The 14,441-nt window shown below is 42.3% G+C and overlaps 2 protein-coding genes across 2 annotated transcripts; both read left to right on the top strand.

Annotated features, from left to right (window-relative positions):
- Positions 1-287: 287 nt before the first annotated feature.
- On the top strand, positions 288-3,586 carry LOC123730965 (mucin-5AC-like; the record flags this gene model as incomplete). The annotated part of the gene is made up of 2 exons (XM_045709737.1): positions 288-1,256; positions 1,923-3,586. Coding segments are annotated over exons 1-2 (1,704 nt in total), but the record flags the coding sequence as incomplete, so codon positions are not given.
- Positions 3,587-5,130: 1,544 nt separating this feature from the next.
- Positions 5,131-10,080, top strand: LOC106598650 (mucin-2-like). Its single transcript, XM_014189666.2, has 2 exons — positions 5,131-9,264; positions 9,383-10,080. Exons 1-2 carry the CDS (start codon positions 5,155-5,157, stop codon positions 9,476-9,478), a joined length of 4,206 nt encoding a protein of 1,401 aa, XP_014045141.2. The 5' UTR covers positions 5,131-5,154; the 3' UTR covers positions 9,479-10,080.
- Positions 10,081-14,441: the final 4,361 nt, after the last annotated feature.

Raw genomic sequence — 14,441 nt, 5'->3', positions numbered from 1 at the left:
ACTCTGACGTTTTTTGTTGTACAGTACCCAATGATTTATGACAACTTCCTTGATAGGTCAATGTCTTCATTGTGGTTTCACTGTCTTGTTTAAAATGTTTTATGTACACACTTTATTATAATTATTATGAAATGCACATTGTTATATTATAGGGGTGTCAGGTAGCCTAGTGGTTAGAATATTGGGCCAGTAACCAAAAGGTTGCTAGATTGAATCCCTGAGCTGAGAAGGTAAAAATCTGTTGTTTTGCCCCTGAACAAGGCAGTTAACCCAATGTTCCTAGGCTGTCATTGTAAGTAAGAATTTGTTCTTAACTGACTTGCCTAGTTAAAGGAAGGTTAAATAAAAAATATAAATATTTGTAACATATGCTTGTTTTCCTTATACTCCAGGATTTTGTGAGTGTTTTTATTTTGCACACTTATGTAGACATTGCTCCAGCCACATCCGTTCAACGTGTTTAATGCTTGAGGCCTATATGTGAAGCTTAATAGAGCACTGATATTAGCAAGAGCAGTGTGCAGGTTTCCTATTTCTCTCATCTTTTTAAGAATATAGAAAATGGATTGGTCAACTTTTGATAGCCAAGTTTAAATACTTGTGTTTTTTAAGCAGCAAAATGCGGATTTCTCCTGAAAAATTGCAACGCTAATGTGGATTTTACTATTTCATGTATTATGTTTTATATTTGAAAAAACATCCACTTTTGATGAACTACGCCGATTACTTTCACAGAATATGTGTGAATTGCTGGTCGCTGGCAGACCATTTGCAAATTTGAAATGCCCATTCCTCTTTTATGAAGTAACATGATTGGTGGGATGAGGTAATAGGCTGATTTCTCATGGGAAAAAATGCAATGCTAATCTGGATTTTACTGTGTAATTTCACTAAAGTATATAAATCCATGTTCACAGCAGTTATAGTGACTGTTGTGAAATTATTCACACCCTTGCAAAAGTTTTCACATTTTGTTTCCTTATTTTTAACATTATTCTTCACAAGCTACTTTTATTCACAGAGATGTCTTGAATTAATAATTATTCACACCTCTTGATCTGGCGCACCTAAATGAGTTGCATAAATTTGCTTAACAAGTTGCAGATTAAGTTGATAAGTGTCCACCGCTGCACATTAATAGTGGTTTATGACCTGTCAATAAAATGTATATATTTTTCTTTCTATTCAGAAAACAACTGCATCAACTAAGTCCAAAATGAAGACACAGAAACTGACAGCTACATTTTTTACCATGGGTATGTAGTACACTGAATTTGAATCCGTGATCATGTTTCTAACTAATTATTTACTATTTGCTAACTTCATGCCAACTCGTGTATTAATCCTGAATTAAAATATTAACAACCAAAAAGGCAAGATGGTGACAAAATAGACCATATACATGTAGATCATGTAATTATAATAATGAGTAATTATGTACATAGTCTTTGCATATGATGTTACAATGCTTATGATTTTTTTCTAAATATGTTTATTTTGACATTTCATGGGGGCAATTTTACATTTTGCCTAGTCTAATGTCAAATGTCTCACCTCGATTAAATACATTTCAAAATATAAAAAGGAAAATGACTCAATTGTAAGCGCTAAATATTATCACACTGCTGTATCCTCTATTACTTGAATTATATTACCACACTACTGTAATGAAAAATGTACCATCTTTTCAACAACAAAAAAATGCAACTCAAGTAGCTCCTAATCTCAATAAGGTATTATAGGTAATATTATTAACAATCAAGGGAATCATTTCCGTATTTAATTAATGTAGCTATAAATTATAATTGAATATTGTATATAATAAAGATGTCAAAAACTGCACCATGCTGATGAAGGGAAATCTTGGAAATGTTGATAGTGTGCGCAATAAACATATTAACCATTCATCTCATAAACCACAGTGTTTTTATGCTGGAATATCCATGGAGTTCCGACCACAACTGCAGTTAACACAACTGAAGCTCCTACGACAACTGCAGCTCCTACGACAACTGCAGCTCCTACGACAACAACTGTAGCTCCTATAACAATAACTGCAGCTCCTACTACAACAACTGTAGCTCCTATGACAATAACTGTAGCTCCTACTACAACTGTAGCTCTTACAACCACTACAACTGCAGCACCTACTTCAACAACTACAACTGAAGCTCCTACGATAACCACAACTGCAGCACCTGCTACGACAACTACAACTGAAGCTGCTACGACAACCACAACTTCAGCGCCTACAACGACAACTACAACGACAACTACAACACCTACTACGACAACTACAACACCAACTACGACAACCACAACACCTACTACGACAACCACAGCTGTATCTCATACGACAACATCTGTAGCTCCTATGACGACTACAACTGCAGCACCTACTTCAACAACCACTGCAGCTCTTACAACCACTACATATGCAGTTCCTACAACAACGACAACTGAAGCTCCTACGACAACCACAACCACAGCTCCAAATACAATATCTGTAGCTCCTACGTCCACTACAACAGCAGCACCTACTACAACAACTACAAATGCAGCTCCTACGACAACCACAACTGCAGCTCCTACTACAACTTTAGATCCCACGACCATTACAACAGAAGCACCCACTACGACCACTACAAACGCAGCTCTTACGACAACCGCAACTGATACTCCTACTACAACTTTAGATACTACGACCACTACAACAGCAGCACCTACAACGACAACTGTAGCTCCTACGACAACCACAACTGTAGCTCCAAGTACAACTGTAGCTCCTACCACCACAACTACACCACCTACTTCAACAACTACAACTGAAGCTCCTACGATAACCACAACTGCAGCACCTGCTACGACAACTACAACTGAAGCTGCTACGACAACCACAACTTCAGTGCCTACTACGACAACTACAACACCTACTACAACACCTACTACGACAACTACAACACCTACTACGACAACTACAACACCTACTATGACAACCACAACTGTAGCTCCTACGACATCATCTGTAGCTCCTTTGACCACTACAACTGCAGCACCTACTTCAACAACCACTGCAGCTCTTACAACCACTACATCAGCAGCACCTACTTCGACAACTACAAATGCAGTTCCTACAACAACGACAACTGAAGCTCCTACGACAACCACAACTGCAGCTCCAACTACAATATCTGTAGCTCCTACGTCCACTACAACAGCAGGATCTACTACAACAACTACAAATGCAGCTCCTACGACAACCACAACTGCAGCTCTTACTACAACTTTAGATCCCACGACCATTACAACAGAAGCACCCACGACGACCATTACAAACACAGCTCCTACGACAACCGCAACTGATACTCCTACTAAAACTTTAGATACTACGACCACTACAACAGCAGCACCTACAACGACAACTGTAGCTCCTACGACAACCACAACTGTAGCTCCAAGTACAACTGTAGCTCCTACCACCACAACTACACCACCTACTTCAACAACTACAACTGAAGCTCCTACGATAACCACAACTGCAGCACCTGCTACGACAACTACAACTGAAGCTGCTACGACAACCACAACTTCAGCGCCTACTACGACAACTACAACACCTACTACGCAACACCTACTACGACAACCACAACTGTAGCTCCTACGACATCATCTGTAGCTCCTATGACCACTACAACTGCAGCACCTACTTCAACAACCACTGCAGCTCTTACAACAACTACATCAGAGATACTTCGACAATAAGCAGTTCCTACAACAACGACAACTGAAGCTGCTACGACAACCACAACGGCAGCTCCAACTACAACATCTGTAGCTCCTACGACCACTACAACAGCAGCACCTACTACAACAAATACAAATGCAGCTCCTACGACAACCACAACTGCAGCTCCTACTACAACTTTAGATCCCACGACCATTACAACAGAAGCACCCACGACGACCACTACAAACGCAGCTACTACGACAACCGCAACTGATACTCCTACTAAAACTTTAGATACTACGACCACTACAACAGCAGCACCTACAACGACAACCACAACAGCAGCACCTACAACAACAACTGTAGCTTTTACGACAACAAATATGTCCCCAACCACTACAACGTCAGCAGCTACAGCGAAAATAACTTCAGCTCCTACAACAACAACTGTAGCTCTTACAACCACTACGACTGCAGCACATACTACAACAACTACAACTGAAGCGCCTACGATAACCACAACTGCAGCACCTGCTACGACAATTACAACTGAAGCTGCTATGACAACCACAATTGCAGCGCCTATTACGACAACTGCAGCACCTACTACGACAACTGCAGCACCTACTACGACGACCACACCACCTACTACGACAACCACAACACCTACTACGACAACCACAACACCTACTACGACAACCACAACTGTAGCTCCTACGACAACCACAACTGTAGCTCCAAGTGCAACAACTGTAGCTCCTACGACCACAACTACACCACCTACTTCGACAACCGCTGCAGCATCTGCTAAAATAACTGCAATTGACACTCCTAAACCATATGTAGCTCTTACAACCACTACAACTGCAGCACCTACTTTAACAACTACAACTGAAGCTCCTACGATAACCACAACTGCAGCACCTGCTACGACAACTACAACTGAAGCTGCTACGACAACCACAACTGCAGCACCTACAACAACAACTGTAGCTTCTATGACAACAAATATATCCCCAACCACTACAACGTCAGCAGCTACTGCAAAAATCACTTCAGCTCCTACTACAACAACTGTAGCTCTTACAACCACTACGACTGCAACACATTCTACAACTACAACTAAAGCTACTACGACAACCACAACTGCAGCACCTACTACGACAACGACAACTGTAGCACCTACTACGACAATGACAAATGCAGTTCCTATGACAACCACAACTGCAGCTCCTACTACAACAACTTTAGATCGTACGACCACAACAACAGAAGCACCTACAACGACAACTGAAGGTCCTACGATAACCACAACAACATCTGTAGCTCCTTCGCCAACAACTGTAGCTCCTACGACCACTACAACTGCATCATCTACTTTGACAACCACTGCTGCACCTGCTACAATAACTACAACTGAAGCCCCTATGACAACCACAACACCTACTATGGCCATTACAACAGCAGCACCCATAACAAGAACTGTAGCTCCTATGATCAATACAACTGTAGCTCCAAGTACAACTGTAGCTCCTACCACCACAACTACACCACCTACTTCAACAACTACAACTGAAGCTCCTACGATAACCACAACTGCAGCACCTGCTACGACAACTACAACTGAAGCTGCTACGACAACCACAACTTCAGTGCCTACTACGACAACTACAACACCTACTACAACACCTACTACGACAACTACAACACCTACTACGACAACTACAACACCTACTATGACAACCACAACTGTAGCTCCTACGACATCATCTGTAGCTCCTTTGACCACTACAACTGCAGCACCTACTTCAACAACCACTGCAGCTCTTACAACCACTACATCAGCAGCACCTACTTCGACAACTACAAATGCAGTTCCTACAACAACGACAACTGAAGCTCCTACGACAACCACAACTGCAGCTCCAACTACAATATCTGTAGCTCCTACGTCCACTACAACAGCAGGATCTACTACAACAACTACAAATGCAGCTCCTACGACAACCACAACTGCAGCTCTTACTACAACTTTAGATCCCACGACCATTACAACAGAAGCACCCACGACGACCATTACAAACACAGCTCCTACGACAACCGCAACTGATACTCCTACTAAAACTTTAGATACTACGACCACTACAACAGCAGCACCTACAACGACAACTGTAGCTCCTACGACAACCACAACTGTAGCTCCAAGTACAACTGTTGCTCCTACCACCACAACTACACCACCTACTTCAACAACTACAACTGAAGCTCCTACGATAACCACAACTGCAGCACCTGCTACGACAACTACAACTGAAGCTGCTACGACAACCACAACTTCAGTGCCTACTACGACAACTACAACACCTACTACGACAACACCTACTACGACAACCACAACTGTAGCTCCTACGACACCATCTGTAGCTCCTATGACCACTACAACTGCAGCACCTACTTCAACAACCACTGCAGCTCTTACAACCACTACATCAGCAGCACCTACTTCGACAACTACAAATGCAGTTCCTACAACAACGACAACTGAAGCTCCTATGACAACCACAACGGCAGCTCTAACTACAACATCTGTAGCTCCTACGACCACAACAGCAGCATCTACTACAACAAATACAAATGCAGCTCCTACGACAACCACAACTGCAGCTCCTACTACAGCTTTAGATCCCACGACCATTACAACAGAAGCACCCACTACGACCACTACAAACGCAGCTACTACGACAACCTCAACTGATACTCCTACTACAACTTTAGATACTACGACCACTACAACAGCAGCACCTACAACGACAACTGTAGCTCCTACGACAACCACAACTGTAGCTCCAAGTACAACTGTAGCTCCTACCACCACAACTACACCACCTACTTCGACAACCGTAGCAACTACGACCACAACTACACCACCTACTTCGACAACCGCTGCATCTGCTAAAATAACTACAACTGATGCTCCTACAACACCATCTGTAGCTCTTACAACCACTACAACTGCAGCACCTACTTCAACAACTACAACTGAAGCTCCTACGATAACCACAACTGCAGCACCTGCTACAAAAACTACAACTGAAGCTGCTATGACAACCACAACTTCAGCGCCTACTACGACAACTACAACACCTACTACGACACCTACTACGACAACCACAACTGAAGCTCCTACGACATCATCTGTAGCTCCTATGACCACTACAACTGCAGCACCTACTTCAACAACCACTGCAGCTCTTACAACAACTACATCAGCAGTTCCTACAACAACGACAACTGAAGCTCCTACGACAACCACAACTGCAGCTCCAACTACAACATCTGTAGCTCCTACAACCACTACAACAGCAGCACCTACTACAACAACTACAAATGCAGCTCCTACGACAACCACATCTGCAGCTCCTACTACAACTTTAGATCCCACGACCATTACAACAGAAGCACCCACGACGACCATTACAAACGCAGCTCCTACGACAACCGCAACTGATACTCCTACTACAACTTTAGATACTACGACCACTACAACAGCAGCACCTACAACGACAACCACAACAGCAGCACCTACAACAACAACTGTAGCTTTTACGACAACAAATATGTCCCCAACCACTACAACGTCAGCAGCTACAGCGAAAATCACTTCAGCTCCTACTACAACAACTGTAGCTCTTACAACCACTACGACTGCAGCACATACTACAACAACTACAACTGAAGCGCCTATGATAACCACAACTGCAGCACCTACTACGACAATTATAACTGAAGCTGCTACGACAACCACAATTGCAGCACCTATTACGACAACTGCAGCACCTACTACGACAACTGCAGCACCTACTACGACAACCACACCACCTACTACGACAACCACAACACCTACTACGACAACCACAACACCTACTACGACAACCACAACTGTAGCTCCTACGACAACCACAACTGTAGCTCCAAGTGCAACAACTGTAGCTCCTACGACCACAACTACACCACCTACTTCGACAACCGCTGCAGCATCTGCTAAAATAACTGCAACTGACGCTCCTACACCATATGTAGCTCTTACAACCACTACAACTGCAGCACCTACTTTAACAACTACAACTGAAGCTCCTACGATAACCACAACTGCAGCACCTGCTACGACAACTACAACTGAAGCTGCTACGACAACCACAACTGCAGCACCTACAACAACAACTGTAGCTTCTATGACAACAAATATATCCCCAACCACTACAACGTCAGCAGCTACTGAAAAAATCACTTCAGCTCCTACTACAACAACTGTAGCTCTTACAACCACTACGACTGCAACACATTCTACAACTACAACTAAAGCTACTACGACAACCACAACTGCAGCACCTACTACGACAACGACAACTGCAGCACCTACTACGACAATGACAAATGCAGTTCCTATGACAACCACAACTGCAGCTCCTACTACAACAACTTTAGATCGTACGACCACAACAACAGAAGCACCTACAACGACAACTGAAGGTCCTACGATAACCACAACAACATCTGTAGCTCCTTCGCCAACAACTGTAGCTCCTACGACCACTACAACTGCATCATCTACTTTGACAACCACTGCAGCACCTGCTACAATAACTACAACTGAAGCCCCTATGACAACCACAACACCTACTATGGCCATTACAACAGCAGCACCCATAACAAGAACTGTAGCTCCTATGATCAATACAACTTCAGCACCTACTTCGACAACCACTGCAGCACCTGCTACAATAACTACAACTGCAGCTCTTACAACAACCACAACTGCAGCTAAAGCTACAACCATAACTGCACCTCCTACTATAACATTTTTAGCTCTTATGACCCCTACATCAGCCGCACCTACAATGAAATCTGTTGCTCCTACAGCAACTGTTGCGGCTACAACCACTACATCTACCATACCTACAACAACAACTAAAGCTCTTACTCCAATAACTGTAGCTCCTTCAACCAGCACCACAAAAGCTGCTATGACAATCAATTCAGCTCTTACTAAAACAACCATTGGTCCTACCACCCCTACAACTGCAGCATCTACTACGACAACAACTACAGCTCTTAGAACAACCACAATTGCAGCTACTATGATAACTGCAGCTCCTACAAGTGCAACTGCAGCTCCTACAGCTGCAACTCTTACAACTGCATCTGCAGCTCCTACAACTGCAGATGATAATGCTGCATTAATTAAAACAGCTGTAGCTCCTACAACCACTACAATGGCAGGTCCTTCAACAACCACAACTCCATCTCCTTCGACAACCACAACGAAAGCTGCTACAACAACCACAAATATAGCTGCTACAACCACCACAACAGCAGCACCCACAACGACAACTGTAGAAGCTACCACACCACCTCCTACTCTTTTGCTGACCACTCCTTTCAATACCACAAGTGGAGGTTTTCCTGGCTGGGCTCTGGCCATTATCATCCCTTGTGGCATCGCTATCATTCTGGTACCCCTGTGGATCCTGCTATGTGTACGTATAGGCTTGTGTTCACTTGTGTACTGTTTACATATTTATTCAAAAAATATGCTAAATCTCTGCAATTATTTAATTTTACATGTGAATCATACTTCTCCATCTTGTTTTGCAGTGCATTTTATGTGGCGGATGTGCAGCTATAAGGAGACGCTGGCACAGACGCAGATCTTACAATGTACAGTACAGCAGAAGAAACGGTCTCTTCTGAGGTGACAACGCTAACATCTCTGACCAATTGTAATCACAAGAACAGCCAATCATCTATATCTGCTAATCATGGCACTTTAATGCATGGAAAAATTACTTGACTACACGGCATTGCATCTGAGAAGATCAAGTGAAAATGTATAATAGGCTTAAAAGGCCACATGTTTTTTGTGCAATGTACTACTTTATATATTATGCATCTGAATGTTAATCAAAGTTACAGCTGAGCTGAACATAGTATGTTAATATATTTATTAGTTATGTCATTTGTGGTTTCAAGCTGTGCTGTCCACTTACTAAAACAGTTATCATTTATTTATTTCATGTATAATAAGCTTCATTCCAATATTTATTTTTTGTTTGTTATTTCCTCTCTTGATTAACTATGAACTAATTTATTTTAAACTTCAATACAGTACATGTTTCTTCAACTTATAGTTTGACAAATGTAATGAAAATACAAACCAGTATTATGATCAAATTTTATGTAAAGGTTTGACTGCAGGGTGATTATAGACAGCACATGTACACATCAAAAGTAGTCAAAATTGTCCGACCTGGCACCTTAATCTATGCAAAACTTATTAAAGACCAAGTTCAGTCAAAAAACGTGATTTTCTTATGTTTTGTATTCAGTGCCTTCAAAACGTATTCACACCCCTTGACTTAAAAATAATAATAATTGTGTTACAGCCTGAATTTGAAATGGATTAAATTGAGATTTTGTGACAATGGCCTACACACAATACCCCATACTGTCAAAGTGGTATTATGTTTTTAGAATTTTTTACAAATTAATTTAAAAGTAAATATGTATTCAACCCTTTTGTTATGGCAAGCTTACAAAAGTTCACATAACAAGTCACACAATAAGTTGCATGGACAATCTGTGTTAAAAAGTAGAATTTAACATGATTTTGGAATGACTTCCTCATCTCTGTACAACCACAAACACCAGGGAGGTTTTCCAATGCCTCGCAAAGAAGGGCACTTATTGGTAGATGGGTTAAAGAAAAAAACAGACATTGAATAGCCCTTTGAGCATGGTTAAGTTATGAATTACACTTTATGTGGTGTATCAGTGCACCCAGTCACTACCAAGATACTGCTTCCTAACTCAGTTGCTACAGTGGAAGGAAACCGCTCAGGAATTTCACCATGAGGCCAATGGTGACTTTAAATCAGTTACAAAGTTTATTGGCTGTGATAGGAGAAAACTTAGGGTGGACCAACAACATTGCAGTTATTCCACAACACTAACTAAGAGTGAAAAGAGTGAAAAGAAGAATGCCCATATAAAATGTAGCAAAGGCATTCACCTTTTGTCCTAAATACAAGGTGTTATGTTTTGGGCAAATCCAATACAACACATTACGCCAAGGACTTGGGAGTTTTTCAGGATAAAACATAAATGGAATGGAGCTAAGCACAGGTAAAATCCTAGAGGAAAACCTGGTTCAGTCTGCTTTCCACCAGACATTGGGAGATGAATTCACCTTTCTACAGGACAATAACCGAAAACACAAGGCCAAATCTACACTGTCTCTTGGTGTCTTTCACACATACATAAACATATACATATGTATTTAAACGCAGCAAAAAAGAAACGTCCCTTTTCAGGACCCTGTCTTTCAAAGATCATTCGTAAAAATCCAAATAACTTCATAGATCTTCATTGTAAAGGGTTTAAACACTGTTTCCCATGCTTGTTCAATGAACGATAAACAATTAGCTTCTCTAGGGTAGGGGCAGTATTCGGAATTGTGGATGAAAGGTGTGCCCAAATTAAACTGCCTGTTACTCGGGCCCAGAAGGTAGGATATGTATATTATTAGTAGATTTGGATAGAAAACACACTGAAGTTTCTAAAACTGTTTGAATGATGTCTGTGAGTATAACTCATATGGCAGGCAAAAAACCTGAGAAAAATCCAACCGGGAAGTGTGGAAATCTGAGGTTGTAGTTTTTCAAGTCCTGGCCTATCCAGTATACAGTGACTTAGGGTTCATTTGGCACTTCCTAAGGCTTCCACTAGATGTCAACAGTCTTTAGAATGTTGTTTGAGGCTTCTACAGTGAATCTTGAGCGAACAAGAGCTCCTGGAAGTTGACTCAGAAAATGACATGAGTTCAGTGGCGCGCATTCACGTGAGCGTTAGCTGTGTTCCAGTTCATTTTTGAAAACATTTGAATCGTCCGGTTGGAATATTACTGAAGATTTATGTTATACATCGTTTGACATGTTTCTACGAACGTAAGTATAACTTTCTTTTACTTTTCGTCGTGACATTTCGGCACGCTTCCTGGATTTGGAGTAGTGGACTGAATGCACGAACAAAAAGGAGGTATTTGAACATAAATTATGGACTTTATCGAACAAAACAAACATTTATTGTGGACCTGGGATTCCTGGGAGTGCATTCTGATGAAGATCATCAAAGGTAAGTGAATATTTATAATGCTATTTATAATTTTATTATCTGTATTGTTTGATGTTGTTGTCTGAGCGCAGTACTCAGATCATTGCAAAGTGTGCTTTTGCCATAAAGCTTTTTTGAAATCTGACACAGCGGTTGCATTAAGGAGAAGTTTATCTATAATTCTTTGAATAACAGTTTAATATTTTATCAACGTTTATGATGAGTATTTCCGTAAATTGATGTGCTCATTCACCGGAGGTTTTTGGAGGCAAAATATTTCTGAACATTACGGGCCAATGTAAAATGGGGTTTTTGGATATAAATATGAACTTTATCGAGCAAAACATACATGTATTGTGTAACATGAAGTCCTATGAGTGCCATCTGATGAAGATCAAAGGTTAGTGCTTAATTTTAGCTGTATTTCTGGTTTTTGTGACGCCTCTCCTTGCTTGGAAAATGGCCGTGTGGTTTTTCTTGTTTCTGCGCTGTCCTAACATAATCTAACTTTATGCTTTCGCCATAAAGACTTTTTGAAATCGGACAATGTGGTTGGATTAACGAGAAGTGTATCTTTAAAATGGGTTATAATAGTTGTATGTTTGAGAAATTTGAATTATGAGGTTTCTGTTTTGAATTTGGCGCCCTGCTATTTCACTGGCTGTTGAATAGTGTGTCCCGCAGGTGGGACGGTAGCGTCCCACATACCCCAGAGAGGTTGAACATGCAGCAGTGGAACGGTCGTTACGACACTAACAGCTTACAGACGGTAGGCAATTAAGGTCACAGTTATGAAAACTTAGGACACTAAAGAGGCCTTTCTACTGACTCTGAAAAACACCAAAAGAGATGCCCAGGGTCCCTGCTCATCTGCGTGAATGTGCCTTAGGCATGCTGCAAGGAGACATGAGGACTGCAGATGTGGCCAGGGCAATAAATTGCAATGTCCGTAATGTGAGATGCCTAAGACCGAGCTACAGGGAGACAGGACGAACAGCTGATCGTCCTCGCAGTGGCTGACCACGTGTAACAACACCTGCACAGGATCGGTACATCCGAACATCACACCTGCGGGACAGGTACAGGATGGCAACAACAACTGGCCGAGTTACACCAGGAACGCACAATCCCTCCAATCAGTGCTCAGACTGTCCGCAATAGGTTGAGAGAGGCTGGACTGAGGGCTTGTAGACCAGTTGTAAGGCAGGTGCTCACCAGACATCACCGGCAACGTCGCCTATGGGCACAAACCCACCATCGCTAGACCAGACAGGACTGGCAAAAAGTGCTCTTCACTGATGAGTCGCGGTTTTGTCTCACCGGGGTGATGGTCGGATTCGTGTTTATCGTCGAAGGAATTAGCGTTACACCGAGGCCTGTACTCTGGAGAGTGATCGATTTGGAGGTGGAGGGTCCGTCATGGTCTGGAGTGGTGTGTCACAGCATCATCGGACTGAGCTTGTTGTCACTGCAGGCAATCTCAATGCTGTGCGTTACAGTGAAGACGTCCTCCTACATCATGTGGTGCCCTTCCTGCAGGCTCATACTTACATGACCCTCCAGCATGACAATGCCACCAGTCATACTGCTCGTTCTCTGTGTGATTTCCTGCAAGACAGGAATGTCAGTGTTCTGCCATGGCCAGCGAAGAGCCTGGATCTCAATCCCATTGAGCACGTCTGGGACCTGTTGGATTAGAGGGTGAGGGCTAGGGACATTCCCCCCAGAAATGTCAGGGAACTTGCAGGTGCCTTGGTGGAAGAGTGGGGTAACATCTCACAGCATGAACTGGCAAATCTGGTGCAGTCCGTGAGGAGGAGATGCACTGCAGTACTTAATGCAGCTGGTGGCCACACCAGATACTGACTGTTACTTTTGATGTTGACCCCCCTTTGTTCAGGGAAACATTATTCCATTTATGTTAGTCACATGTCTGTGGAACATGTTCAGTTTATGTCTGTTGTTGAATCTTATGTTCATACAAATATTTACACATGTTATGTTTGCTGAAAATAAATGCACTTGACATTGAGAGAACATTTCTTTTTTTACTGAGTTTATATAGATGGGCAAAAGAACACAGACACTGGATAGAGGAACTCTGCCTAGGTCAGCATCCCAGAGTTGCCTCTTCAGTGTTGACGTTGAGACTAATATATATATATATACAGGTATGAGTGCTGACGAGGACAAGGCTGGAGATCACTCTGTCATGCTGATTGAGTTCAAATAACAGACCAGAAGCTTCAAAAGGAGGGTGGTGCTTGGAATCATTGTTCTTCCTCTGTCAACCATGTTTACCTGCAAGGAAACACGTGCCGTCATCATTGCTTTGCACAAAAAGGGCTTCACAGGCAAGGATATTGCTGCCAGTAAGATTGCACCTAAATCAACCATTTATCGGATCATCAAGAACTTCAAGGAGAGCGGTTCAATTGTTGTGAAGAAGGCTTCAGGGCGCCCAAGAAAGTCCAGCAAGCGCCAGGACCGTCTCCTAAAGTTGATTCAACTGCGGGATCTTGGCACCTCCAGGACAGAGCTTGCT

This window comes from Salmo salar, chromosome ssa27, assembly GCF_905237065.1.
Source record: "Salmo salar chromosome ssa27, Ssal_v3.1, whole genome shotgun sequence".
Taxonomy (NCBI): domain Eukaryota; kingdom Metazoa; phylum Chordata; class Actinopteri; order Salmoniformes; family Salmonidae; genus Salmo; species Salmo salar.
Note: the sequence above shows the minus strand (reverse complement) of the source record. Positions and strands in the feature narration are given on the sequence as shown.